The 24,324-nt window shown below is 38.6% G+C and overlaps 2 protein-coding genes across 3 annotated transcripts in view; both read left to right on the top strand.

Annotated features, from left to right (window-relative positions):
* LOC5575484 (putative cyclin-dependent serine/threonine-protein kinase DDB_G0272797/DDB_G0274007) overlaps window positions 1-9,562 on the top strand; it is a 28,716-nt gene extending 19,154 nt beyond the window's left edge. Inside the window, exons 3-4 of the mRNA XM_021840373.1 lie at window positions 7,486-7,556; window positions 7,617-9,562. Of these exons, the coding sequence (XP_021696065.1) occupies window positions 7,486-7,556; window positions 7,617-8,925 (1,380 nt within the window). The 3' untranslated portion in view covers window positions 8,926-9,562. The remainder of the gene's footprint in view (window positions 1-7,485; window positions 7,557-7,616) is intronic.
* LOC5575485 (transcription factor grauzone) lies at window positions 8,956-24,160 on the top strand. 2 transcript variants are annotated; one of them, XM_021840374.1, is made up of 3 exons: window positions 8,956-9,050; window positions 22,560-22,753; window positions 22,816-24,160. In XM_021840374.1, the coding sequence occupies exons 2-3, from the start codon at window positions 22,625-22,627 to the stop codon at window positions 24,112-24,114; spliced, it is 1,428 nt and encodes a 475-aa protein (XP_021696066.1). In that variant the 5' UTR covers window positions 8,956-9,050; window positions 22,560-22,624; the 3' UTR covers window positions 24,115-24,160. The 2 variants fall into 2 exon arrangements, with proteins under 2 accessions (XP_021696066.1, XP_001662002.2); XM_001661952.2 differs by lacking the exon at window positions 8,956-9,050 and having other exon boundaries at window positions 22,446-22,753.
* The last annotated feature ends 164 nt before the right edge of the window (window positions 24,161-24,324 follow it).

Genomic DNA, 24,324 nt, shown 5'->3' with positions numbered 1-24,324 from the left:
ATTTTTTTCACTTGACGAAACTGGACTTCAAATGGTGTTATCTCTTTCTGACGTGTACTGGAGAAAGTACGAAGCTGTTTTGTTCTCTTCTATGTAATCAGTTGGACATCGTCCTGTAGATGGGCAACATCGAACCCGAAACCGGTCGACGAAAAAGGTAAATGTTTAAATCCTTTATATGTTTGTAAGAACAATAAGTGTTGTGTCCAGTCTCGCGTCGCGTCTTGTGAGTGTATCCTTTATAGATTCTTTTGTTTTTTTGTAAAGCATTTCGATAGATTTCTCCTGGTTTTGCAACAAGGAACTCTCCTCTAGAAATTCTTTCTAGAATTTCCTTCGAATGTTTATATTTTTAAAATTGTTACTTACAAACAAATAGTTACTAAACAAATGTCTTTCTAGAATTTCCTTCGGATATTCATATTTTTTAAATTGTTACTTAAAAACAAATAGTTACTAAACAAATGTCCATGGAGGAATTTCTGAAAAAAATGTGCGAAAATCCTTGCATATATGATAATCTGATAAAAAGCCTAAACCAAATCTGCAAAAAAAATCGTTGAATACTTACTTGGATAAATTCATAAAGGAATCTCTTGATAAATGTGTGGTGCCATAATCCGGGGTAACATTGATCAGAATGACTCATCTCGTAATAAGTTTAAATAAACATTTATTGATGGCACATTTTCAATCATGAATGGTGCCTCTGTTTCTTATATTCATGAGCTAATAAAAATTGAAGTTTTTGCGAAAATTGCGTTTAGTTCATGCATAAATTTGTCAACTTTTTGAAAAAAGAATTCTGCTAATGATATGATCAAGGAAAATTCGGTTGGTACTAAATATGGCTTCGCCCAAAACGATTACGTCGACAAATCTTCCATAAGTTTATTCAGTTAGGCAACATTAACTAATTACTATTAGGAATGTAGAATTTTCTAAGGAATTTGACCACCTCTAAGCGTATTCCGCGATTCAAGGTGTTTTTAATATTGAAATAACTCAAAAATTAAATGACTTGTAAAACTTTGGTCTTCATATTCGGCTTCAGGGGCCTTGATTTAAGTAAGTAATTAAATTTCCAATATTATTTAAAGTTGTTTACATGGGTGATCAATGTTACCAATGTTAAAATCACTTAAAATGTTATCAATGTTAATACATTTATTTAAACATGCTTAAATCTTTTGAAAAACAAGATATAGTATATACTCACGAGCGTAGGGTCCAGTACTTGTTTTAAAAGTATAAAACTAGTAACATTTGCATTGTGAGATAAGAAATTTAAGAAATGTAAAAAATGATCAATGTGACCCCAGATTACGGTGCCATGAACAGAATTCCAAGGCTAAATACTGGAAACCTTGTTCACAGATTCCTCGATCAACAACTTCATTTATTCCTTCTATGATTTCTCCTGAGATATCTCCATGACCATACACAGATAAAAATATTTAAATTTCAATGTAGCGCAAACAGAAGAAGATAGTAAAAGTAAATCAAATTAATCTATTGTTACAGCATTTCATTCAATTTTCAACTAAAGATGCTTGAATGTTACATGATCGTGTAAATTTGAAGTGTATTCGATTGAATAATAACACTGCGGAACACGTTTTTGTCTCCAGCACCAAAATACCGCTATTCACCTAATTCAGTGTTGCTGAATCCATTGCCGTTTTCAGAAATTTGCTAGCACGTCTAGTTTTTGAGATATTCACTGTTGAAAATGCAAAAAATGACTATTTCAGCCAACTTGCATGCAAGTTTTCCAGCTTGTAAGGTAATATATTGGCTTAATTTGCACAGAATTCAAACTTTATGTGTATAACAATACTTATCATCAAAGTTTGTAATACTTTCGATACAGAAAAGTTATTTTTTGATCGTTTAGAGAATTGTTGTATTTTGCCATATAGAAGAAACGAAGAATTTTGTATGGAGACTGCAAGCATGTTGAAAAAATCGGTTAAATCGAAATTTAATCGCGCAATTTCAATCAAATTATGTCTGAAATGAAAGTTCAAGTTCTATATTGCATGTTTGGTGGATTAGATTACAAAAAAGTATGATAAATTGTACTTTAAATTTCATGTAAACATTAATAAAACCTATGTTTTATACAACTTTGGCGACCTGTAGCTAAAAATTGTGACGTGCTGGAACATTTCTGAGAATGGCACCAGATTCATCAACCCCAAATCTACTAGAGACACATAATTTGATCCTTGAGACACGTAAAAATGTCATTTTTGTTACGCTGTGTAAGCGATTTGTCGTTGACATTTCAGTTTATTTTGATGCTCCAAATATGTGCATGAAAATAAACTGAAATTTACAACATATTTTTAGCTGTGTACATTCAGGGACTCCTTCAGAAATGCCTTCAAACATGTCTCCAGCAGAGATTCGTCCAGAAATTTCTCAAAAGATGCTCAGGAAAGGGAATTTCTTCATATCTTCGTCCAGTAAATCCTTCAGCACTCCATGATAAATCGAAATCCTTCAGAAATGTACGCTGTAGTTGCTCCGAAAATTACTGTTGCTCTGGGAGGTCTATAAAAGAATATTTTAAACAATTTTTCCAGACAAACCCAAAAAGGTTTTTTTCGGGTTTTTGGATAAAATCGTTTGAGGAATTTTCCAATTAATCATATAAGAATTTCTCTAAGAGTTTGGCAGATATTTCAGATATAACTGCAGCATAATCACTTCGAATGAACCTAGAATAATTTCTCAAGAAGGATTATAAAAAAGTTAATTCAGGAAGAGTTAGCAAATATTGCAATAATTTCTCCGATTATTCTTGTATAGAATTTTCAGAGATTCGGCCCGAGATTTTCTCTAGAAAATCAGGCAGATTTTTCATTATTTCTTCATTGATGAGGTTTTCAGCCACAGGTTAAACCGGTTATTATTCAGAGTGCCATTTGGTAGTTTTTCCAACACGCAGAGAATTGACAGCTATTCAAAATAATAAGTATTATTTTTGTTTTCAATAATTTGCAATTAAAAAAATGCGTTGAAACAACAATTATTTTTATCAGAATAAAACACAAATATTGTTGAAGCAACCCTTACAAGAAATTTGTTGAAACAACAAAAGAAAAACTTAACATCAAATGATAGCTTTATTTGTTTCAATCCTTTCATTGTTGATTCAATTAATCATGTGTATACCATAAAAACTGGCCCGCCATTTTGGTTTAGATTGGAAACGGCGAGACTGGGGATATTTCTAGTGCGTTGAATTAAACCAAAGTGCAAGACGTGCAGAAAATTTATGTTTAAGTAGTTCAGGTCATCGATTTTTCATCACAGTTTCGTTGTATCCATAAATTAGAATCTAAGCTGTTTATGGTAAGTTTTGCCCGTTCTTTTCAATTTTTGTTTTCACCAAAGTATTTTCAATTATTGCAGTCAACTCCTACACGAGCTGATGATTTCGTCCTATTGCTTTGTCGCGGAGTGGATAAACCTCATCTTCCATACTTGTTTTTAATTATGAATCGTGGTTTACGGCTAACCAGCCGAGTGGAAGTTTAACAACTACCGAAAAGCTAAACATTACATATAATTTGCAATTGGATTAGATGGACAAATTGATGTAAAGATTTGCGAAAAAGTCACACGTCTTCTCAGTGAGAATCGAACTCACGACTCCCTGATCTCTAGTTAGGGCGCGTTACCCCTACGCCATGAGAAGACTCATGAACGCAGAAGTTAACCTGAATTCAATTTCAGCTCAATAATCACGTGGTCCTTTTTCGCAAAGTGCACCTCTTTCGGAAGAATTAGATGCCCATCCAAACACAACGCTTTCTATACAGGGGATAGGCAAAATGATTGAGATAGGCAAAATTTTGCCCAAATTCAAATGCTTATAACTTTATGAAAAATGAATGAAATTGGATGCATCTGGAAGCAGTCGACGGCAAATTTGGTCCAGTTTTAGGAACTTTCTAGGCCATGCATATTGGCCATTGGACACCGGAGATGTTCCGGATTTTCTGAGGTCATGTCCAAATGTCATTTTTTCTGTGGCTTGTATTTTTGTGCGGTGTAAAGTTAGATAGATGTTTGCAATTTTCATAGAAACTAGAATTAATAGGAAGTTGAATGCCACTGGACGCATTAAGATTGGTTGGAAATCTTCAGAAATATGACCATTTCCGTAAAACTGGTTCCGGAAAGCATGGTCAGTCATGTTTGTATTTCAAATCATGTAAATGTTATCCAGAGCTATATCCAAGCGGACAGCAACCTTAAAAATGATGTTTCCTGCAGCGTATTCAGCACCATTAGATGCACAGACCACTCTATAGAAGGTTCCAGGTACCCCGGGGGAAGTGGTCAATTAGGAACATATCCGGAACCATATCAATATGGGCATCAAACTTCATGATTTTCAAAGGTTATGCTTTCCGAAGCATTTCCAGCATCACCGGCTGCCATGACCACTTTATAGTAGGTTCCAGGTGCCCCGGGGGATGTGGCCAATCCAAAACATGCCCGAAAACACATCAATATGGGTATAAACATCAAGATTTTTGAAGGTGATGCTAATAGAAGTATTTACAGCGCAACTTATTTATACGACCACTGTATAGTAGGTTCCATGGGCCCTGGGGGATGAGGTCATGTTTCGAATTGGCTCCATCTCTAGGAGCCCCTGGAATCTACTATAGAGTGGTTATTACATCATGTGGTTCTGAAAATGATCGCAATTTTCCAAGTCCCATGGATCTTACTGTTTATGGTAGAATGTGATTCTAAACAGATGAACGGACATGTTCCGAATCGGCCACATTCCCCGGGGCACCTGGAACCTACTATAAAGTGGTCATGGCAGCCGGTGATGCTGGAAATGCTTCGGAAAGCATAACCTTTAAAAATCATGAAGTTTGATGCCCATATTGATATGGTTCCGGCAATGTTGCTGAACAACGATCGGAAACGCGAGGCACGATGAAGTTTCGTAGGCATCAAAACAGAATCTGCGAATAAACACAAACAACCGTTCGGGCGCTTCATTCGTTCGTGTTTCATTTTCGGATCGCTGTTTCTCCCGACGCTATCATCGGGTGATTTTCCATCGCTTGGTAATGTGAACGGTACGATCCACGCCGCCTGCTCTTCGCGAAGAACAGAAAAATATTCATTTCGATCATCTTCATGTGGGCTTCCAACAATCACGCTAAACTTGCTCCGCTCAAAAATGAGTGCCGAGCGTACAAAATTGGCCTCTTTTCGTGCAGCATAGATTCTGTGCAAAGGGGCCAGTTTTGTGCAAACGGTGGTAAACAAAACTGAATGAGTGAATTGCGCACAGAGGAAGAATGCTTGGAATGCGGAATTCGTTTCCATTTTTGTTTTGCTTCTGAAAACATTAAAAAAAAAACATTCCAATTTTAAAGATTTTCAGAGATTTTTTCATTTTCAATAGCCGAAGCGGAAGCAAATGGGGAAAAAACTTTCGCATTTGCGACCACCTTCCGGCTTTTCGCTTGAAAACATCTCAGAAAACTCCCCATCTTACCAACGGCCAACTGTTTGCTGCCACGCGGGATATCATTGACAGTTCCCTTTCCATCGATCTCGGACAGCCGAAGGCGAAAACGTCGGCAACTCACAGAATTAGTGCGACCTACTCAGAATTTTTACTCAGTCAGCCAGTTCTGCATTGGTTGCCTCATTCTGTGTAGTTGTAACACATGCGCTGCGTGGAGCTGGCTTAGCGTGGAGTGTTTGCTTGACTTTACGAGAAGAAGCAACCTTGCAATGAATCACGAGAATGAACAGCACGTGGATAAATGAATCCTACGAGGGGAGAGGCTTCGCGAACCAGTTATCGGTGTGTTCATTTTGCTTCTTCGACGTTGCATCCGTTCGTTTTTTGCGATGCTCTTCGTGACGCAAAAATGAAAAATGAATTTTGGCGAATGTTGGATCGCGAAGATGCGTCGATCATTGTTCACGAAGAAGATCCATCGCAACCCTGGGTTCCGGATATGTTCCTAATTGACCACTTCCCCCAGGGTACTTGGAACCTTCTATAGTGTAGTCTGTGCATCTAATGGTTCTGAATATGCTGCAGGAATCATCATTTTTAAGGTTAGTGTCCGCTTGGATATAGCTCCGTATAATATTAACATGATTGGAAATACAAACATGACTGACCATGCTTTCAAGAACCAGTTTTACGGAAATGGTCATATTTCTGAAGATTTCCAACCAATCTTAATGCGTCCAGTGGCATTCAACTTCCTATTAGTTCTAGTTTCTAGGAAAATTGCAAACATCTATTGAACTTTACACCGCACAAAAATAGAAGCGACAGAAAAAATGACATTTGGACATGACCTCAGAAAATCCGGAACATCTCCGGTGTCCAGTGGCCAATATGCATGGCCAAGGAAGTTCATAAAACTGGACCAAATTTGCCGTCGACTGCTTCCAGATGCATCCAATTTCATCCATTTTTCATAAAGTTATAAGCATTTGAATTTGGGCAAAATTTTGCCTATCTCAATCATTTTGCCTATCCCCTGTATATATCCAATGCCTAGCCCGAGAGCGCATTATTTTTTAGGTATGGATTAAGCGATTGTTGTAATTTATTTCATTAAAAAAAAAACGAGGTTTCAGGGGACTGGAACCAACAAAAATGAGTTTTTATTTCAAACAAAAACATTATCACATCAAAAAACATTGTTATTTGTTTCAAAAACGATAGGTTTTATTTCAATGCAACAAATTGAAAGAGTTGAAACAAAAAATAATTTTGTTGCTCCACAGTAAATCCACTTGTCAAATTCAACAATAAATATTTTTAAACCAAATTACGAGTTGTTGTTGAAACAATGAAAGGCAATTATAAGCCGGCAAATAATACAGATATATTGTTGTAATGATACAGAATATATTTTATTTTAAAATTGTTTTCTCTGCGTGATAATCTTTTTTTGGCGTCACATCCCAGCTGAGACAGACTCAGTTTCTCAGTTGTTCATTAGAAAGCGTTCATAGGCTTACACAGTTATTGACTCAGAGCTTTCTTTGACAATGGGCAATTTTTGCATATGTGGAAACATAATACAAAAAATAATACGAAGAAGATGTCATCACAAATGCATTTTCGTTGAAAAAAAAACTGCATGAAATAGACAGTAGAACCACATTTACTTATTGGTTCTTTTGATTTACTTCGGCAGTGGGATTTTTTTAAAGTTACTGAGCTTATATTTGGCACCAATATGCGTCGTATTGACAACAATTCGGACGATAGGAACCCCCCATGCCAAAGTGAATCTGGGAAGTGTCCAAATAGCACCCTAAATATTGATTTTCTTTCCAAATTCAAATCAATTCCAAAATCAAATCAGTGTTTTGTACTCAAATAACAATACATGTGATTACAATGTACAATCAATCTGCTGGTTATACTGGTCAATCATTTCATTGCTTTGATTTTCTTTTCAGGAACGAATGAACCTGGTTGATCTTATGTGTGAATTCGTGGAGGCTATGAACCCAACCTTGCATTTATCTCGGTAAGATCTAGTGATTCCTGTACGAACTTCTTATAATCAATAACACAATTTTACCCATAGGAAACCTGAAATTCTCAAAGATCGTGATCTCTCCGGTGAGCTGAAAGACGTCTGGAGCGCGGTGCAGGCTTGCCGCGATAAAGGACGCGTCGATAGTGGCCCACCGGAAAATCTAGTCGTATACACTGAGTTCGGGCCCGACTCGGCCCCGTCATACGAGCAATCGCAACAGCAGCAGCAACAACTTCATCAACAAAGACATCAACCCCAACAGCAACACCTCCACTACCAGCAGCAGGAAGATTTCCAACTTCGACTCGGTCCGTCACAGTACGACCTCCAGTCGGCGCCATCACCGTACGAACCACAAATGCAGTACCATCATCATCACGGTCGCCATATAGCAGGGGACCAACCACTCAACCATGACCACTACAATAGCTCTAACAGCAATTTGCAACAGGCCCATAAGCATCAACAAAGTGCAATTACAAACAGTATTGAACCGAACTCAGAGAAACAGCATCCGTGCGATGTCCCTGATAGTGCCACCAGTGAACCATCATCACTGAACAGCGTCTGCAGCGTCGAAGAATTGAACAGAGAAACCGAAAGTCTGAAGTTCTCATCAACGCCAACCAGTGGAAAGAAATCGATCAAATCCAATGGTCTCACACTGCCAACCGGGACGACGGGCGGAGACGCACCGCCTTCATCATCAGAGAATACCGCAGCGACCTCGCCATCATCATCATCGTCATCGACAACTGCAGCCACCAGCGAATCCAGTAACCCAGTGCCAGTAGCTTCCAAGCAACAACCATCACCAACCTCGCCAACACTACAACAACAGCAGCAGCAGCAAACGGCGACAGTTAGTCCTACGGTGGCAACGTCACCTGCTCCTCCCCAGAAAGAATCTAAGAATTCCTCCAGCCATAACTTCTTCCCGATGTTCCGATCTTCCAAGTCGTCGTCGAACAGTGACAAGTCCTCGTCGCAACACCATCACCACAACGACAAGGACAAAGACAAGGACGGGACGGGCGGTGGGGATTCCACTACGGCTCCTGACACTCCGGTCAAGACCAGTAGCAAAAAGAGTGGGTTGAACTTTTTCCGGCGGAACAAATCGTCCGACAGCAAGAAGGAGCAACCGTCGACACCGACGAAGCAGGTCACACCCTCGGTGGCGGTTTCCACGCAGCAACAACAGCAACAGCAGCAGCAAACGACGGCGGAGAACAACAAACTGAACCTGTTGGTGGACGAAAGTTTGATGCATCACCATCATCATCATCACTTGGAAGGCAGCACAGGGACGGGTGAGATCATCGAGAACAGTTCCGCCACCATTGCGGCCAAATAGACAGGAAGGGCGGGCAAAGAGGTGCGAGACACATTTGTGATAAGCAGGGGGGATGGATTGCAGTCGACTCAAGGCGGTGTAGTAAGTGTGTGTGTAAATAGCCTGATTGATGCGGGGATGACAAGGTAAGTTGGATTGACTTTATCATTGGAGGTCGCGCTAATTGCTTGTTTTATGATGGTGGACATTATAAGATGAATACTTGAGGGCGTGTGCTCTGAGAATATGGTTACATGTTTTGTTTTGGACGCAATCACGAAGCAGTGTTTGAAGGGTGTCCGACATCAAGAAGCATCACGGAAAATACGCTGTAGAAAATTACAGCTTATGCTCGATAACTGGGCTGAGAGAACCTTCCAGTTAGCGAGCAGTGCTCGATAACTGGACTGCAATTCCAACGCACACACACATTCAAATACAAATCGAGGGGGACTTAGATGCAAAGTTTTGGTTGGCGTCATTCGGTTTTAAATAATGCCGAAACCTTATTTTGCATTTGCACGCCCCTCGTCAGTTACGGGATGGTGAAAGTTTTTGACGTTTAACTGTTTTTTAACTGGGCTACAGCCCAGTTAGCGAGCACCCAGTTAAAAAGCAGCCCAGTTAAATAGCACCCAGTTATCGAGCATTAGCTGTACTTAGTTCTTCATGTCTTCCTAGGATTTGACCCCGTTGGGATGCTTCCGTAGTGTCTGCTTCATAATAGCCCAGTTTTTTATGGGCCTTTAGAGGTCATGTCCTTGGGTACGGAAGTAGCTCCGTCGCACGAAGCATGCAGCTAGATCTGGCCAGAAGATCGCAGGGCCCTCGTATTGTTTCAACACAGGAAGCAGACGCTTCTGTAGATACTCCTTGAGGTAAATATCCGTGTTAACAGTCCCGGTAGTCACGAATAGTACACTCCGTTTGCCACATGAGCAGATCGATTGCCAAATCATGTAGTGCTTGGCATTTTTTTTCCTTATTTCTTCCGGAACTTCAAACTTGTACTGGACGGTAAAGAACAGAAGCCCTGGAAGCTTCTGGGTGTACAGTTTCCGGCTCCGTGAGTTTCCCACCGTATTTGCTATCCGTCATGATTTGGAGCCTTCTTTACTTTATACGTATGCAGTCTCTCCCGATGCTTGGCTCTCTGAACCCTCTGAACGGGGTGTGGGACATTTCACATAAGGACGTTTGGCATAATGAAAATTACATGCCCTCTTTGAAATGCTACCTGTTCTTATATGAAACTGCTTTATGTGAAACGTCCATTATGCCAAACGTCCTTATGCGAAATGGGTCTCCCCCTCTGAACGAAAGACTTGGACAGATTCAACTTTTTGGCCACACCCCTGATCGAAGCATTGGAATTCGGCTTAAACGCTTTCACGACACGTTTGTGATCCTGATCACTAATAGAACATCCATTCTGATCGCATTTCTTCTTCCGTTCGATGCTCAGAGTTTCGTAGTAACGTTCAATCATAGGGCTCTCAGTTGACCATACTATTCCGAGTTGTTTTCCGATGTTTCGATGAGAGTGTTGATTTTTTTTTTTCGCAGGTGCTTGTGCAAAGCCAAATCGTGACGTTGTTTTTCAGGTGACGCCATTTTCCCCAGTTTTCAAAAACGGCCAGCTTTTAAAATGCAGTGTAAACAATACACTCTAAACTACTTCCACTAAAAATTACAAGAAAAAATACCCAATGGGTAACTTTATATTCTTCCGTGATGCAATTTGATGTGGGACATCATATCGTATAGTTTCTAAGAGAATGAAACCGTAATCTCCAAGAGCATGCTACCTCAAAGAGGTCACACAATGAAAATGCAAAACATTTACACTTTTGACCGAATTGAGAGAGCTTTTTCTCCGACAACTTTTTGGATTATACAAATACGAGCAGCAAAGATCACAAAAGAAATACACGCAACTAGCTATGTTAGCTACGCGATTCACTTCTTTCAACGATCAACCCAACAAACAGCAAATACAAATTACAGCAAACATATAGAAAACAAATAGGTATCGAAACTCCAATAAACCAGTGAGAGAGACTGCAAATATGACTGTGCATGTGAGATTTTAGGTTCACCTTCTCATTCGACGGTAACAAATAGCTTGTAAGCAAGGGAAATAGAATATCAAAAGCTACAGCAAAATGATTGATCAAAAAACAGTGTTCTGGGTTTCGCCGAGCTTATTCTACCGCAAAGATGGAAAGGAAGAACCGCTTGTACTGACTTGGTTTAGAATATTATCGCTGAGTAAAACGTTTCTTAAATGTGTTCTCCGGTTTCGCTTTTTTGGCACATTTCTACACAAGTTTTTTCTCGATCAGGCGAAATCTTGTACCATATTTGTATTTAGAAATTAGTTGCGCGTGTAATGTTCGGAATAGCGAGACGACGATTGGTAAGGATGGAATAGGTAGCTGAAAGTATTGAGTTTCGTGAATCAACAGTCATCTTTCTAGGGTTAGTATGAGGTAGAAAGTCGGGGAGACATAAGATGAGGTAAAAGCTGTATCTCTAGTGAATGCGACTTTAGAAGTAGATTCCTAGGCCAAGCATAGCCATGGCGAAGTTTCTTACGTAGTATATCGCAATTGATTGCTCTCACGTTATTAGTCAAATAATCAGAATCCAGTGCTGAAGAAACTGATTATTTTTCACTCATACCCTAGTTACTATTAGGTAAGGTACCGTGGGGCAAGTGGGTAATGGAATTCGCATAGTTGAGATTCTTCAAATTCTAGAGACTTTAAATTGAAACAAATGAGGTCGTGTATATTTTTTAGCATGACTCCCACCAAATATAAGCAGCATGCTGAAATTGATTTTTATGAAAAATTGAAGAAAAAAATACAGAAAAAGTTTTTGAAAAATGTCTCTTTACTTTTCACTTGCCCCAAAAGTGGGGCAAGTGAAAAGTTTACCGTTTTGAAAAATAAATTCAAAAACAAACATTTATATTCACGATTTCAATTAGCTTTAACATTTGTTAAGGCTTCCCAATGAACAATAACATAAGTAACATGTAAACAAAGAAAATGTTATTCTTTTCACTTGAATTTTCTTCTGTTCAGTTATGTTAGTTGAAATGATTCGACAACATTATAACTGCAACATTTCCAATGTTAGTTCTTACATTATAGGACAGCAATTGCATTTCTGCTCTGTAGAATTTCCACCGCTCGTTATTTGTTTTTGAGAAAGTCGGATATGACGTCGTATAGCTCTTCGGGAGAAATCAAATGGAATCCTTCAATGACGTATTTAGAATCTTTTTTATGTGGATAGACCTATACCCCATTTTTATGTTTTGAACTAGCTTTACATAGACATTCCACGAGATTTCCGTGTGTTCTCTAATATTGCAACTTTTCAGTCAACGTCTTCTTTTTAATTGGCTGCCCGAAGTAGACATATTAATATTGTAATGTTTGGCAACATCTTTTAGAGAAGTTCCATGATTTCTAATAGCTTTCAACGCTTGAGTATAGTGTTTCTTGAATTATTAGCACGTTATGTTTTTCTATGATAATTACGAACCATGTTTACTTATGGCTACTTAAAGAGAAAACACAAATTCAATCTCTAATGATAAACTTTTCACTTGCCCCACCTGATAAGAAAATTGACGGTGTTTAAATTTAGTTATTTTTAGGTCTACGTCGAATTAATTCTAAAACTTTTTTCATTGCAGTTTGAAACTGTCACAGAGGACAACTAAGAAGTGGTACAGAAAATTATTGTCCGCAACTTTTTTCCACTAAAAAATTTAAAATAAGATTGTACGCCGCCAACTTGTTACGGAGTAACAGTTGACAGGTTAACAATTTTTCGCTCTGTTATGCAATAATGGCTGAAAAGTCTCAGAAATCTCTTACCTATCGTAATGTTCTCAATGGCCTCAAAGGTTTACGCATGAGTTTAAAACGTTAATTCACATATTCAGTAAAATATATCAATTGTTTTCACTTACCCCATTTACCCACTTGCCCCGCGGTACCTTATTGCTACTGCTGGATACTATTGTACTAACTACGACTTCACAAGAGTTCTGCTTTTTTTAGGTATATTAGGTGAATTTTGTAGGTTAACTGAGAAACGATGCAATCGGATTGCGTCTCGATCACTGCCTATTTTATATCATTTAGTCCGATGACTGGGGTTAACGATTCAGTTCTAAGGTGGAGCAAGAACAAAATATCAAGAATGTTTGTGGTTGGAGAAATTATGGAGGAATCCTCAAACACATTTTTGTAGACTTAATACTGAAGAAACATTTTTTCGCATTGAAAATCGCTTTTGATTAAATTACAACCTAAAACCCTTATTTCGCTCCCTACAAATTTGTCCAAAGGTGCAAATAAATTGAAATACAGGACGAAGATATTGGCTCCAATGTTATTTTTACCAAAATTTGAGGATATTATGTGTTTTTAGTGTATTACGTACTTTCTAAGTGTATTTTTATAGTAGTTTACGTAACAAGCTGCAGATTGATGATTTTTACAGCACGAGTCGTAAATTTATCCTACGAGGCTTGCCGAGTAGGATAGTTATGACGAGTGCTGTAAAAATCGAGTTCTGCAACGAGTTACGTACATTTTTTGCAATTTCGTAGAAGATCACTTGAGGGTCTCAGAAATTATATCGGAATGCATTCACCATCATTTTACAATTTTTAAAAAATTGTTGTGTTATGATTCATTACGCGACTCAAAACAGTTGCGTAATGAGAAAGCGTTGCGTAATGAATCATTACAGCACTGGTTTCAGTTGCGTAATGACTATTCCCGCACTGCATACTTCGGTGCAGGAAAGAAATCCGTTTCATGACAGATTGGCGTGATGAAAAACAGCCTATTACGATTACGAGAAATTGCAAAAAAATGTTTTACAAGCTCAAAGAACTACTTCAGCAGTTGTTTTATCACTGTTCAATGAAAATTTTTCAATTTTTCTAAATAGCGATTCCACGTTGGTATTTTTTTTTGAGAATTGATCCAAAAACTCTTCTAGGAATGTATACAAGATTTTTCATTATTTGTTTCCAATATTTGCACCAGATACTTATTGAACAATTACATGCCTGACGTCAGCTTTGATCAACATTTTCAATTCCAACATTTTGTTTCTCAATCGTCTTTGAACAAAAATCACAGGGTCAATCACAAAATTCCTTTATTTTTTAGAACATCATCGATTCGGAAATAACTATGGTTCCAAGAAAACCAAGGCTGAAAAAGAGTGGTTCAAATATTTTCAGATAACTTGGCTACCTGTCGGGTTATTCCGAATACCAGGTACGCCGGAAGTATGTATGAGGCATTTTTCAAAGTATTTCTCCTGTGATTCTTCTGGCAAATTATCTAGGATTTCCTTGACTAGTACTTCCTTGAGAAGTTCCCCCATGAATTCTTCCCCGAATTTGCTCAGCGATTCTTCCTGGAATTTCAAGCAATCTACTAGAAATTTCTCAAGGTATTTAAGAGATCTTACATGTATATTGCTAAACATTCATCCAACGTTTTCTCCAGAGATTATTATCCAGATCGCTCCGAGAAACCTTTCTAGAATGACTCCATGGGTTCATGCTGTAATTTTCTAATCTTTACAAAAAATGTCTGTAGAGAATTCTCTAGGGATTCCTTCCCTTTTCCATATGAGAGAATCATTCCAATGTTTTCTATAAATTTCTCCAATGATTTTTTCATGTCATTCTTTGAAAAAATCTCGATCTCGTCGATTCCTTCTACGATTCTTTTAGGAAAACTGGATTCCTATGAGTAAACCAGTATGAATTCTTGCACGTATTTCTCTATGTGCATCTACAGTATTTGAAAAGGAGAATTCCAAGTTGAATTGCTGGAGGAATTCCTGAAGGAATCCCGGAAAAAATATTGGGCAAATTTCGTGTGAAATGTTTCTCATACAAAAAAGAGTGTCCGGAATTAAAAACTGTCCGTAATATGAATCAAAACGGTATTACTGGGGAAATTTTCGTAGATTATCAGGGTGAATTCCTAGAAGTGTCTATAGAGGAATCCATGTAGGAATTTTCGGGGGAATTTCTGGAGAAATTTTTGATAAAAATCTCTGTTGGAGTTCCTGTTTCAATTGAATTCCTGAACGAACCCCTGATGAAATTGCTAAAGAGTTTCTTGTTTGAAATATTAAAGGCATCCCTTGTGGAAATCCTGAAGTAATCATGGGTTGAAAACTTGAGGAAATCCGCTGTGAAATTTTATGGAGGTATTCCTATTGGAATTGCTAAGGTAATTCCCAGTGGAATTCCTGGAGTAATTTCAGGAGAACTTCTTGGTTCAGGATTCCGAACTTATTGGGAATGGATCAGGCAAAAACTTTAATGGGCCTGAACTATTGTTTGGCATTTCGATTTTTGTTTACCATCATAAAGTATGTTCTTGTTCCACCTTACGCCACACTTTATAGACAAGTGTTAATTTACTGTTGTTCATCAAAGTCGAATGAAGGTACCGGGTAGAAACCGCGTTTGATCTCAAAATCGCAAAACATTTCGGCATAACCATCTTATCTTCACTTGTACCATTTCATGACATTCTTGACCTGAGAAATCCATGACGACGACATTGATACGAATCACCAATCAAAAACCATTCACCAAATCCATTCTACATAGGATAGGACAAATTCTTGCATTATCTATTAGAGGAACATGTAGCGCCCAAATGCGCAAGTTCAGTTGATCTTATTGCTCTTCATGTAGTAGGATAGTAGAACTCACTGATTGCGACCACAAGGGTCCGAGGATGAAACCCTAAATTAATATTCCAGTTTTCTATGTCTCGTTTTTTGAGTGGTTCTGTGTTTTATTGGGTGATGTTAAAGTTGAGCAGACGACGAGTAATGCATGGAAAAAAAACATCATAAATAGTTATTAATAACGCTATTCATCAAAAGAACATTTCATTTCCGTAAAAAATTTACAAATTTTAGCACATTTGTATGCGTAATTGTAACTATTTTAACCAATAAGTAAAATGCTATTAAATAACTGAATTATCGAATATTCGCTGACGAGGGGGAAAGAGAGCTGCCAAAGGGCAAAACATGGGGGAAGCTAATCGGCATATTGTTGATCAATTTGGGGGGTATTACTGGAAAAAAAGCGGGCAAAAAGGAGAGATTCTTAGATGTTTAGGGGCTGAGGGCTGGGAGGAAGAGATATCGTTAGATAAAATTTACTATACACAATATTTATTCAAATCAAACAAGTCCCCTCCATTCCGCTAATTGAGAAACGAGACCAGAAATTGGCATATACGAACTACCGAACAGGATTGAAAACGAATGTATTTATTAGTTTTACCTTTATATCGCAAATGTATTATTATTTTCCTGAAAAAAAGTATAAACAAACTGTGGTGATAAAAAATCTCAATTAAATAGGGAAATCAAATCTGCCGAAATCCATTCATTCTAAACAACAATCCCACACTCAATTCACAGAGGACGAAATACAATGAAAGAATAGTTTTAAATTACCGGGAAACCAATTCATACAGCATATACAGAAAATGATTTATTATGTATAGAGAGCTACACGCAGGCAGAGAATGCGCTGAAATGCAAAGGCAAAAGTATAATAGCAGATGAAAGCTAGAAGCGAATATAGACAGAAAAAATGGCAAAATGGGCAGACATAAGAGGAGTAACTGAATAAACATTTTATAATGTAATTATCCAGAATATTGATATGACTGTCGCAGGGCATTTTTTTAGTGGTGAAGATATCACTTTCCTTAAAAATAGTTTGTTGTGCACTTCCAACATCTGTCAGAATTACTACTCGAAGCACTATTGAAGATAATCCGGGATTGACTTTTTTGATGACATTAGTGATAGGACAACGATTGCAAAAAACTTTGTTTTTCTCCTTTCATTTGATGTTCGATATGTTCACTAATCAGTGCAGAAAAATGTCTTCTGCGTCATTCAGGCGTTCATCGAAATGCTGCTTCCACCTTTCGATACCACAAGTTCATCCGTCAAAACACCTTTCTAAGCGTACAAGTAATGTTTCTGCTTCTGTTTGCAGCTGACGTTATATCCACAAACCGTAACGTACTTTGATGTTCAAAAAGCTGCCTAAATGGAAGATATTATAAATATTATAAATAACTTCAAAATATTTTATCTAAGATTCAATTGTTAGTTGTTTGTTTAGCAATAGTTCTGCCGTTAGGTCACTTATTTCCATGTTCAGTAAGACAAATGAACATTTATTCCAATCATTATTTAGCTTGTCGTACCGGCTGCTTGGGCACGTCAGGAGTTAATTAACAATATTAACTTCCTTTCCCCGATCAGCCTAGATAGCCGCGTAGTGTCGGTAGCGATTGTTTCAATTGGCTAAGAATTAACACTACGGATTGCCTGGTCCGGTGGTAAAAGTCCACCTCACAGGTGTCCCCTAATTCCTGGTGTGATTCGGCTTAATGCTTGCCGTGCCTAGGAATGAATGGTTAGGGGGGAGTCTGAATAAAACCTAACCACAAATGGAGCCTGTAGAGAGCCATCAGTCACGAATTATTTATTTGGCATGCATCAGATGAGGAATCATTATCTGATCATCGCTACATCTTCCTTGAACATTCAAATGTAACTGCGCAGACTTTGCGTTTTAGGAATCCTCGGTCAACAAACTGGGAACTCAACACTAAATTGGTTGCGACCAAATTTCATGGATATTCTCCGTCCATTGAAAATCCAAGTGATTTGGATGATGCCGTTGATACTACAACATCCTAAATTATGGAAGCTTTTGAAGAAGCATGTCCTCTGCGGTCTGTGAAGACTACAAGAGGGACCCCATGGTGGAATTCCGATCTAACTAGGCTCAGGAAACAGTGTAGAAGGAGTTGGAATAGACGCCGTTCAGCTGGATTAGGGTCGTTCAAGTTGGCTCGCAAGGCTTACAAGAAGGCTCTTCGTTCTGCTGAACGATCCGGCTGGAGAAACCTTTGTACAAATGTTTCCAGTTTGAGTGAAGTTAATCGGCTGAACAAAATCCTTGCTAAATCTAAGGATTTCCAAGTGAACAAAATTCGCTCACCTTATGGTGCCTTCACTTCTTCTGACGAAGAAGTTTTAGAATGTTTATTCAATACACACTTCCCCGGATGTATGGACTTAGCATCTACGGATGAACCAAATGTCTTTTCATGTAGTTATGAGTCTCTGGCTTCGGCTCGCAGTATCGTAACTACTGAATCGATTCAATGGGCACTTAATAGTTTTGCTCCTTTCAAATCTCCAGGAGCGGATGGGATTTATCCTGTTCTGCTCCAAAAGGGATTTGAGTTTATCAACATGTTTTGAAAAAGTTACTTGTAAGCAGTTTTGCTACCGGGTACATTCCCAGATCCTGGCGTGATATTACTGTAAAGTTTATCCCGAAAGGAGGACGTGCGTCGTATGAAGAAGCGAAGAGTTTTAGACCAATCAGTCTGACATCTTTTCTTCTGAAATGTTTGGAACGCATTATCGATCATCACATCCGTGATGTTTATTTGGCAAACATGCCTCTTTATGTGAATCTACATGGTTTCTAATCTGGAAAGTCCACTGTGACTCTTTTACACAAAGTTGTATACGATATCGAGAAAGCAATCCTGCTTGGGTGTTTTCTTGGATATTGAGGGTGCCTTTGATAACGTGTCTTTCGATGCGTGTCTTTTGATGGCGATGTCTGGTGCATTCTCTACACAAGAAGCACTTTCTTGCTTTTACTGTTTATGGGTACTGGATCTACTGGAGAAAAATCCAGTGAATCGTAGATCTACACACACTTCGTTGTTTCCACTTTTGGTGAATTGGGACAAAATTGTCCTTGCTCCAAGTGATCTCACAATTGCTTGTAACTTTCCTTACAGGACATTTACCACACAATTCCCTTCACGGGAAGAGTGGACGTCTGGCTATTTGGAAAGAAGTATATCAAACAATATAGTATGTTACACTGATGGCTCCCTTCTTGAAGGTAGAGCTGGTGCAGGAGTATATTCTCGTGAGCTAAGGCTGAATCAGTTTTACTCACTTGGTAGAAACTGTACCGTTTTTCAGGCGGAAATATTTGCTCTTATATGTGGAGTGCAATCAGCACTTCAACAGCGCGTAATGGGTAAAGTCATATACTTCTGTTCAGATAATCAGGCTGCTATGAAAGGTCTTGCTTCGGCCAACTCAAGGTCGAAGCATGTTATCGCATGTCGAACTCAAATTGAGTAACTGAATTCAGTCAACTCTGTAAACCTTGTATGGGTACCTGGCCATTCTTCCATCGCTAGAAACGAATTGGCTGATGAGCTAGCTCGCGATGGAGCATCGCATGACTTCATTGGCTCTGAGCCAGCTATTCCAATTTCGAAGTGCTGGGTAAAGCTTCAGATGAATTCTTGGGCGGCAACTCAGCAAAAGCAATATTGGAATAATTTGGAGTCGTGTCGTCAAACAAAATTGTACATTACTGAGCCATCTCCAAGGGTGGCGAAGTATTTAACAAATCTGTCGAAACAGAATTGCAGTCTCTTGGTCAGAGCGTTGACAGGCCACTGCCGACTCAACTATCCCATGGCAAATATTCAGCGTGCTGACTCATTTGTGTGTGATAGTTGTGACTCCATTTATGGAACTTCGTATCACCTGATATGTAACTGTCCAGTTTTTGCGCAAATGTGATTCCAATTATTTGGCTAACACTTATTAAGTGAAACTGAATTCAGAAGCCTGAATCTTCAGGACATTCTGTTATTCTTAAACCGCTGTGGTAATGACAATGAGCTATAGACTCTCTTTACGCTCATGCGTTTTGCAGTGCCCTTGCAGTGGACAAAATGTCGAAGAACAAAAAATAAGCGACAAAAGGTCGAAAATCTATTTTCAAAGAAGGAAAAATTTCCCACCAAGCAAATCATTTTCGACCTTTTGTCCATTCGACCTTTTGTCTTTCGACTTTTTGTCCTTTCGACGTTTTGTCTTTCGACCTTTTGTCCATAAACCCATTGTTTTTTCATCAATGAATAAGGCAAGGTATGTGCATTTTACTCTGTAGCCAGAGTTGAGGAGCTGAACCCGCATTGGAATAAGGCTCTCGCACCCTTCTTTTTCCAGCAACAAGATCAAATGAGATTTTTTGTTTGTTGTTTTCATAAAGAAACGGTTTTCGTATGAAAACAATCCATACGCGGGCGTGTGCAGAAAAGAGAAAGGTGATTAAACGTCAGATTGCCTTATGTATTAAGGTGAAACATCTCGGAATGCAAAGATGGCCGGCACAATGGCCGACTTCTCCACCTACTCACGTTTTCAAAGGCACAAAACTGGAGGAATAGTTGGCAAATGTTCCTGAACTTCTTATTTTAAGCTTTCTTCTAGTGCACAAAGCCAAAATAAAAAGTGCACTGTTGTGGGATGCTTTCTTCGCGAGATTTGTGCCTTTGAAGTTTTAGTGCAATCTTAGAAGTTGATTCCAAACTGTTTCACCTTAAACAAAGCTAGTTGCCATAACATTCATAATAATCATAGTCTATGAATGAAGAGTTGCGCGAAGAGTGAAACCAAATCTACCCAATGAGAATATATACCGAGGTGAGGAAGAAGACATTTAGTGTGCGTGACATCCGTGTACGGTGCAAAATGTTTCACTACTACAAGCGAGCGAGCTCCCATAAGAAGCCATGTAAATTAGTGACGTAGTTATTTTTGTTTACGTTTTTTCTCTTTACTAATACATAGCCTTTGCTTTTTCTTCCACACCTTAGTATATATTCTCATTGAAATCTACCTATCGAACTGTCAAACCAAACTCTGATAATAACAAAAAAAATAAACTTCTATGCTGATTACACTGCGGAACACGTTTTTGTCTCCAGCACCAAAATACCGCTATTCACTTGATTAAGGGTTGCTGAATCCATTGCCGTTTTCAGAAATATCATAGCACGTCTAGCTTTTGAGATATCGACTGTTGAAAATGCAAAAAATTACTATTTCAGCCAACTTGCATGCAAGTTTGCCAGCTTGTAAGGTAATATATTGGCTTAATTTGCCACAGAATTTAAACTTTATGTGTATAACAATACTTATCATTAAAGTTTGTAATACTTTCGAAACAAAGAATTTTGTATGGAGACTGCAAGCATGTTGAAAAAATCGATTTAATCGAAATATAATCGCGCAATTTCAATCAAATTATGTCTGAAATGAAAGTTCAAGTTCTATTTTGTATGTTTGGTGGATTAGATTACAAAAAAGTTTGATATATTGTACTTTAAATTTCATGTAAACATTAATAAAACCAGTGTTTATACAACTTTGGCGACCTGTAGCTAAAAATTGTGTCGTGCTGGAACATTTCTGAGAATGGCACCAGATTTAGCAACCCCAAATCTACTAGAGACACATAATTTGATCCTTGAGACACGCAAAAATTTCATTTTTGTTACCCTGTGTTATCAACGCGCACAGGAGATTTTGTTACCAGTGACTTTTGGTATTTCAATTTTTTACCTGATTTTTTTTTTTTACTAAAACATCCCATCTGTTGCGGTCCACGATCGTCATTGTATCGCAAGGTGTAACAAGTCTGATAAATGGAGGCAGCGAGCGAGAGCCCCAAAGAGAGAGCGATGATAAAATCTATTTTTCTCGCTTGTTTACCGTTGGGGATAGGTGTTTTTCTTTCCTGGCACGATAAAAACAATCCACGAATTCCCAATAGCAATAGTGTCCCCCAGACTTGGATCATGTTTAGAGGGGTTTCATCATGCACTACTATCCCCCCAATCTGATCGAAGTTGTAGCAGTATACGATAAACAGTCTCTCATAATGTGCAGCATGTTATGATACCGTTTTGATTCATATTACGGACAGCTTCAAATTCCGGACACTCTACTTTGTATGGGAAACATTTCACACGAAATGTTTCAATTTTTGCCGTTGAAAAGTTCTCAATTTCGAAGCTTGTTTTAGTAAGCTTTTTCCAAAAATATCTTCGAAAATTTATAATGCCCAACTATTAGATGTCTCTTTAGTGGTTTGACGATTTTCCGTCCGGAATATGAGACAAAAGTGAGGAAGCGTCCGGAATAAGAATCATGAAAAGGCCACACATTTTGATTTATTTAAAATTATTCAAGTTGTGGAAATGTATTCTCTACCCACCATTCGAAAGATAAGGGCTTCCTACGCTCGATAGCGCTAAGGAATCATACAGAATGATTTATTTTGTATACTCTATGCTGGGTTATACTTCACTGAGTCCTTAAGTGTCCGTAATATGAATCAAAACGGTAGTTACAGAGAGCGATACGTGAGAGATTCTCTAAATTTTCTCAGGATTCAATCCCTGGTGTCAACAAATCGGCGTTATAAAATTTGTGAATGCACCCTCACCAAAAATAAGGCTCAAGTTCACTTGAGCCCTTTTCTAATGTTTATCCTGACGTGATTTTGACAGAAGTAATGACAAGTTTCTGTTTGCTTGTTTTTTTGTTGAGCTCTTCTCAAATGTTACGATACACATCGCTCAAACTAGCAGCTTAGTTCTAAAAAAGTCACAAAACAGTAAATTTCCAAATGTTTTTATTATTTACAGAACTGTGAAACGAGACAAAGTACCTAAAAGAAAAGAAATTTGTAATTAAATTGGATATTACAGACATGGAAGTAGCAATGCTGGATGTAACAGAATCCTCCTGCCGTTTGTGCTTGGTGCCGATCACGAATGCTGCCGTAGATTTGTACGCCGAACAGCTGATCGAAATGGTTGAATCTGTTTTCCGCATAACGGTGAGTTAAACAAATTCGTTTACCTAATCTGATCGATGTAATTTAAGCATTGTTATTTACAGTTTGTGCGAGCAAAATGGTTTCCTCAAATGATCTGCAAAGATTGTCAAGCATTAGTATTGCAAATCCATGATTACATACAAAAGGTTCGAGCTAACCAAGATTATCTGCAATCGGTGAACTCGAATTTACCAAAGACAAGAAGTGCCGAAGTTAAAACGGAATCGGATAGTGAACAAAAGTATGAACCCACTATCGAACAACCGATATCGCCGAAAACAAAACCGATAGAAGATAAGGAAGAGAATGATCGATTACAACCTTCTGAAGCAGACGCGGGAAATGACGATTATGAAGAACATTCTATTGAAGAAGTTATCCCCAAAAGAAGACGAAAGATAAAGAAGACCAAATCGACCGATGAAACTCGAGCCAAGGAAGAGGAACTCATCAAACGGTATTATACGTTTAGATGTGATGTTTGTTCAAAGGAAACAACTAACTTCAAGGCTCTGTTGGATCATTTCCGTGAATCACATAAAACATCCGGTTACATCAAGTGTTGCAACAAGAAGCTCTATCGTCGATGCCGCCTATTGGATCACATCTCCAAGCACCAGGATCCGGACACTTTCCGATGTGAAATCTGCAACAAAACTTACGCCTGTCGGACCAGCCTGGAGTTGCACAACATGCATCTCCACCTATCGGAAAACGAAAAACCCCACAAGTGTTCGGTATGTTCGAAGTCTTTCGCTAAGGACTACCAGCTCAAATGCCACATGGTGCGACACGTGGCCGTTGAATGTCCCAAATGTGGACGAATCTTGTCCAATCGGCTATCTCTACGGGATCATTTGATCAACGTACACAGCGAAGTCGGTCAGAAGCAGTCGGTATGTGACATCTGCGGAAAAGGATTCCGCTCGAAGGTCTCGTTCCAACGACATGTGCTGATGCATCAGGGCGCGGCACCGGACAATCGAGTCCAGTGCCATCTGTGTCCGCGCTGGCTCACGAATAAAATGGGTCTGCAGAAGCACATTCGCACCCAGCACATGGAGATAGGAAATCAGTTTGTTTGCGGCGATTGCGGAAAGATTTCACCGAATTCGTCAGCCCTCCAGCAACATCGAAGAGTGGTTCACGCGGAGGAGAAATTCTCCTGCGAGGTGTGCGGAAAGCGTTTCAAGAGAGCAATCACATTGAAGGAACATCGCGCGATCCACACGGGCGAGAAACTCTATTCGTGCCGGTTTTGCCCGATGACCTTCATCTCGAACGCCAACATGTACTCCCATCAGAAGAAAATGCATCCGGACGAGTGGGAGAAGGCACGAGTGGGTAAGCTGAAGAAATAATTTTCTGTTTTGGAATATAAATTTGTCGAACTTCGACTTTTCGAAATAGTCATCATTGTCATATTCTTCGAACATTTCCTTGAATTAATAAACAGGTATGGTAGTAGGTCGCTTTTAAGAGACTTGGTCACTACTTTATTGTAAGTCTTTCAAAAGCCTCTATTCAATGGAAGGTTTCTAAAGTCTCTTTTTAACCAAAATTTTTCAAAA

The sequence above is a fragment of the Aedes aegypti genome, chromosome 2 (assembly GCF_002204515.2).
Source record: "Aedes aegypti strain LVP_AGWG chromosome 2, AaegL5.0 Primary Assembly, whole genome shotgun sequence".
NCBI classification, from domain to species: domain Eukaryota; kingdom Metazoa; phylum Arthropoda; class Insecta; order Diptera; family Culicidae; genus Aedes; species Aedes aegypti.
The sequence above is the reverse complement of the archived record's forward strand: the minus strand, read 5'-3'. Positions and strand labels throughout refer to the sequence as shown.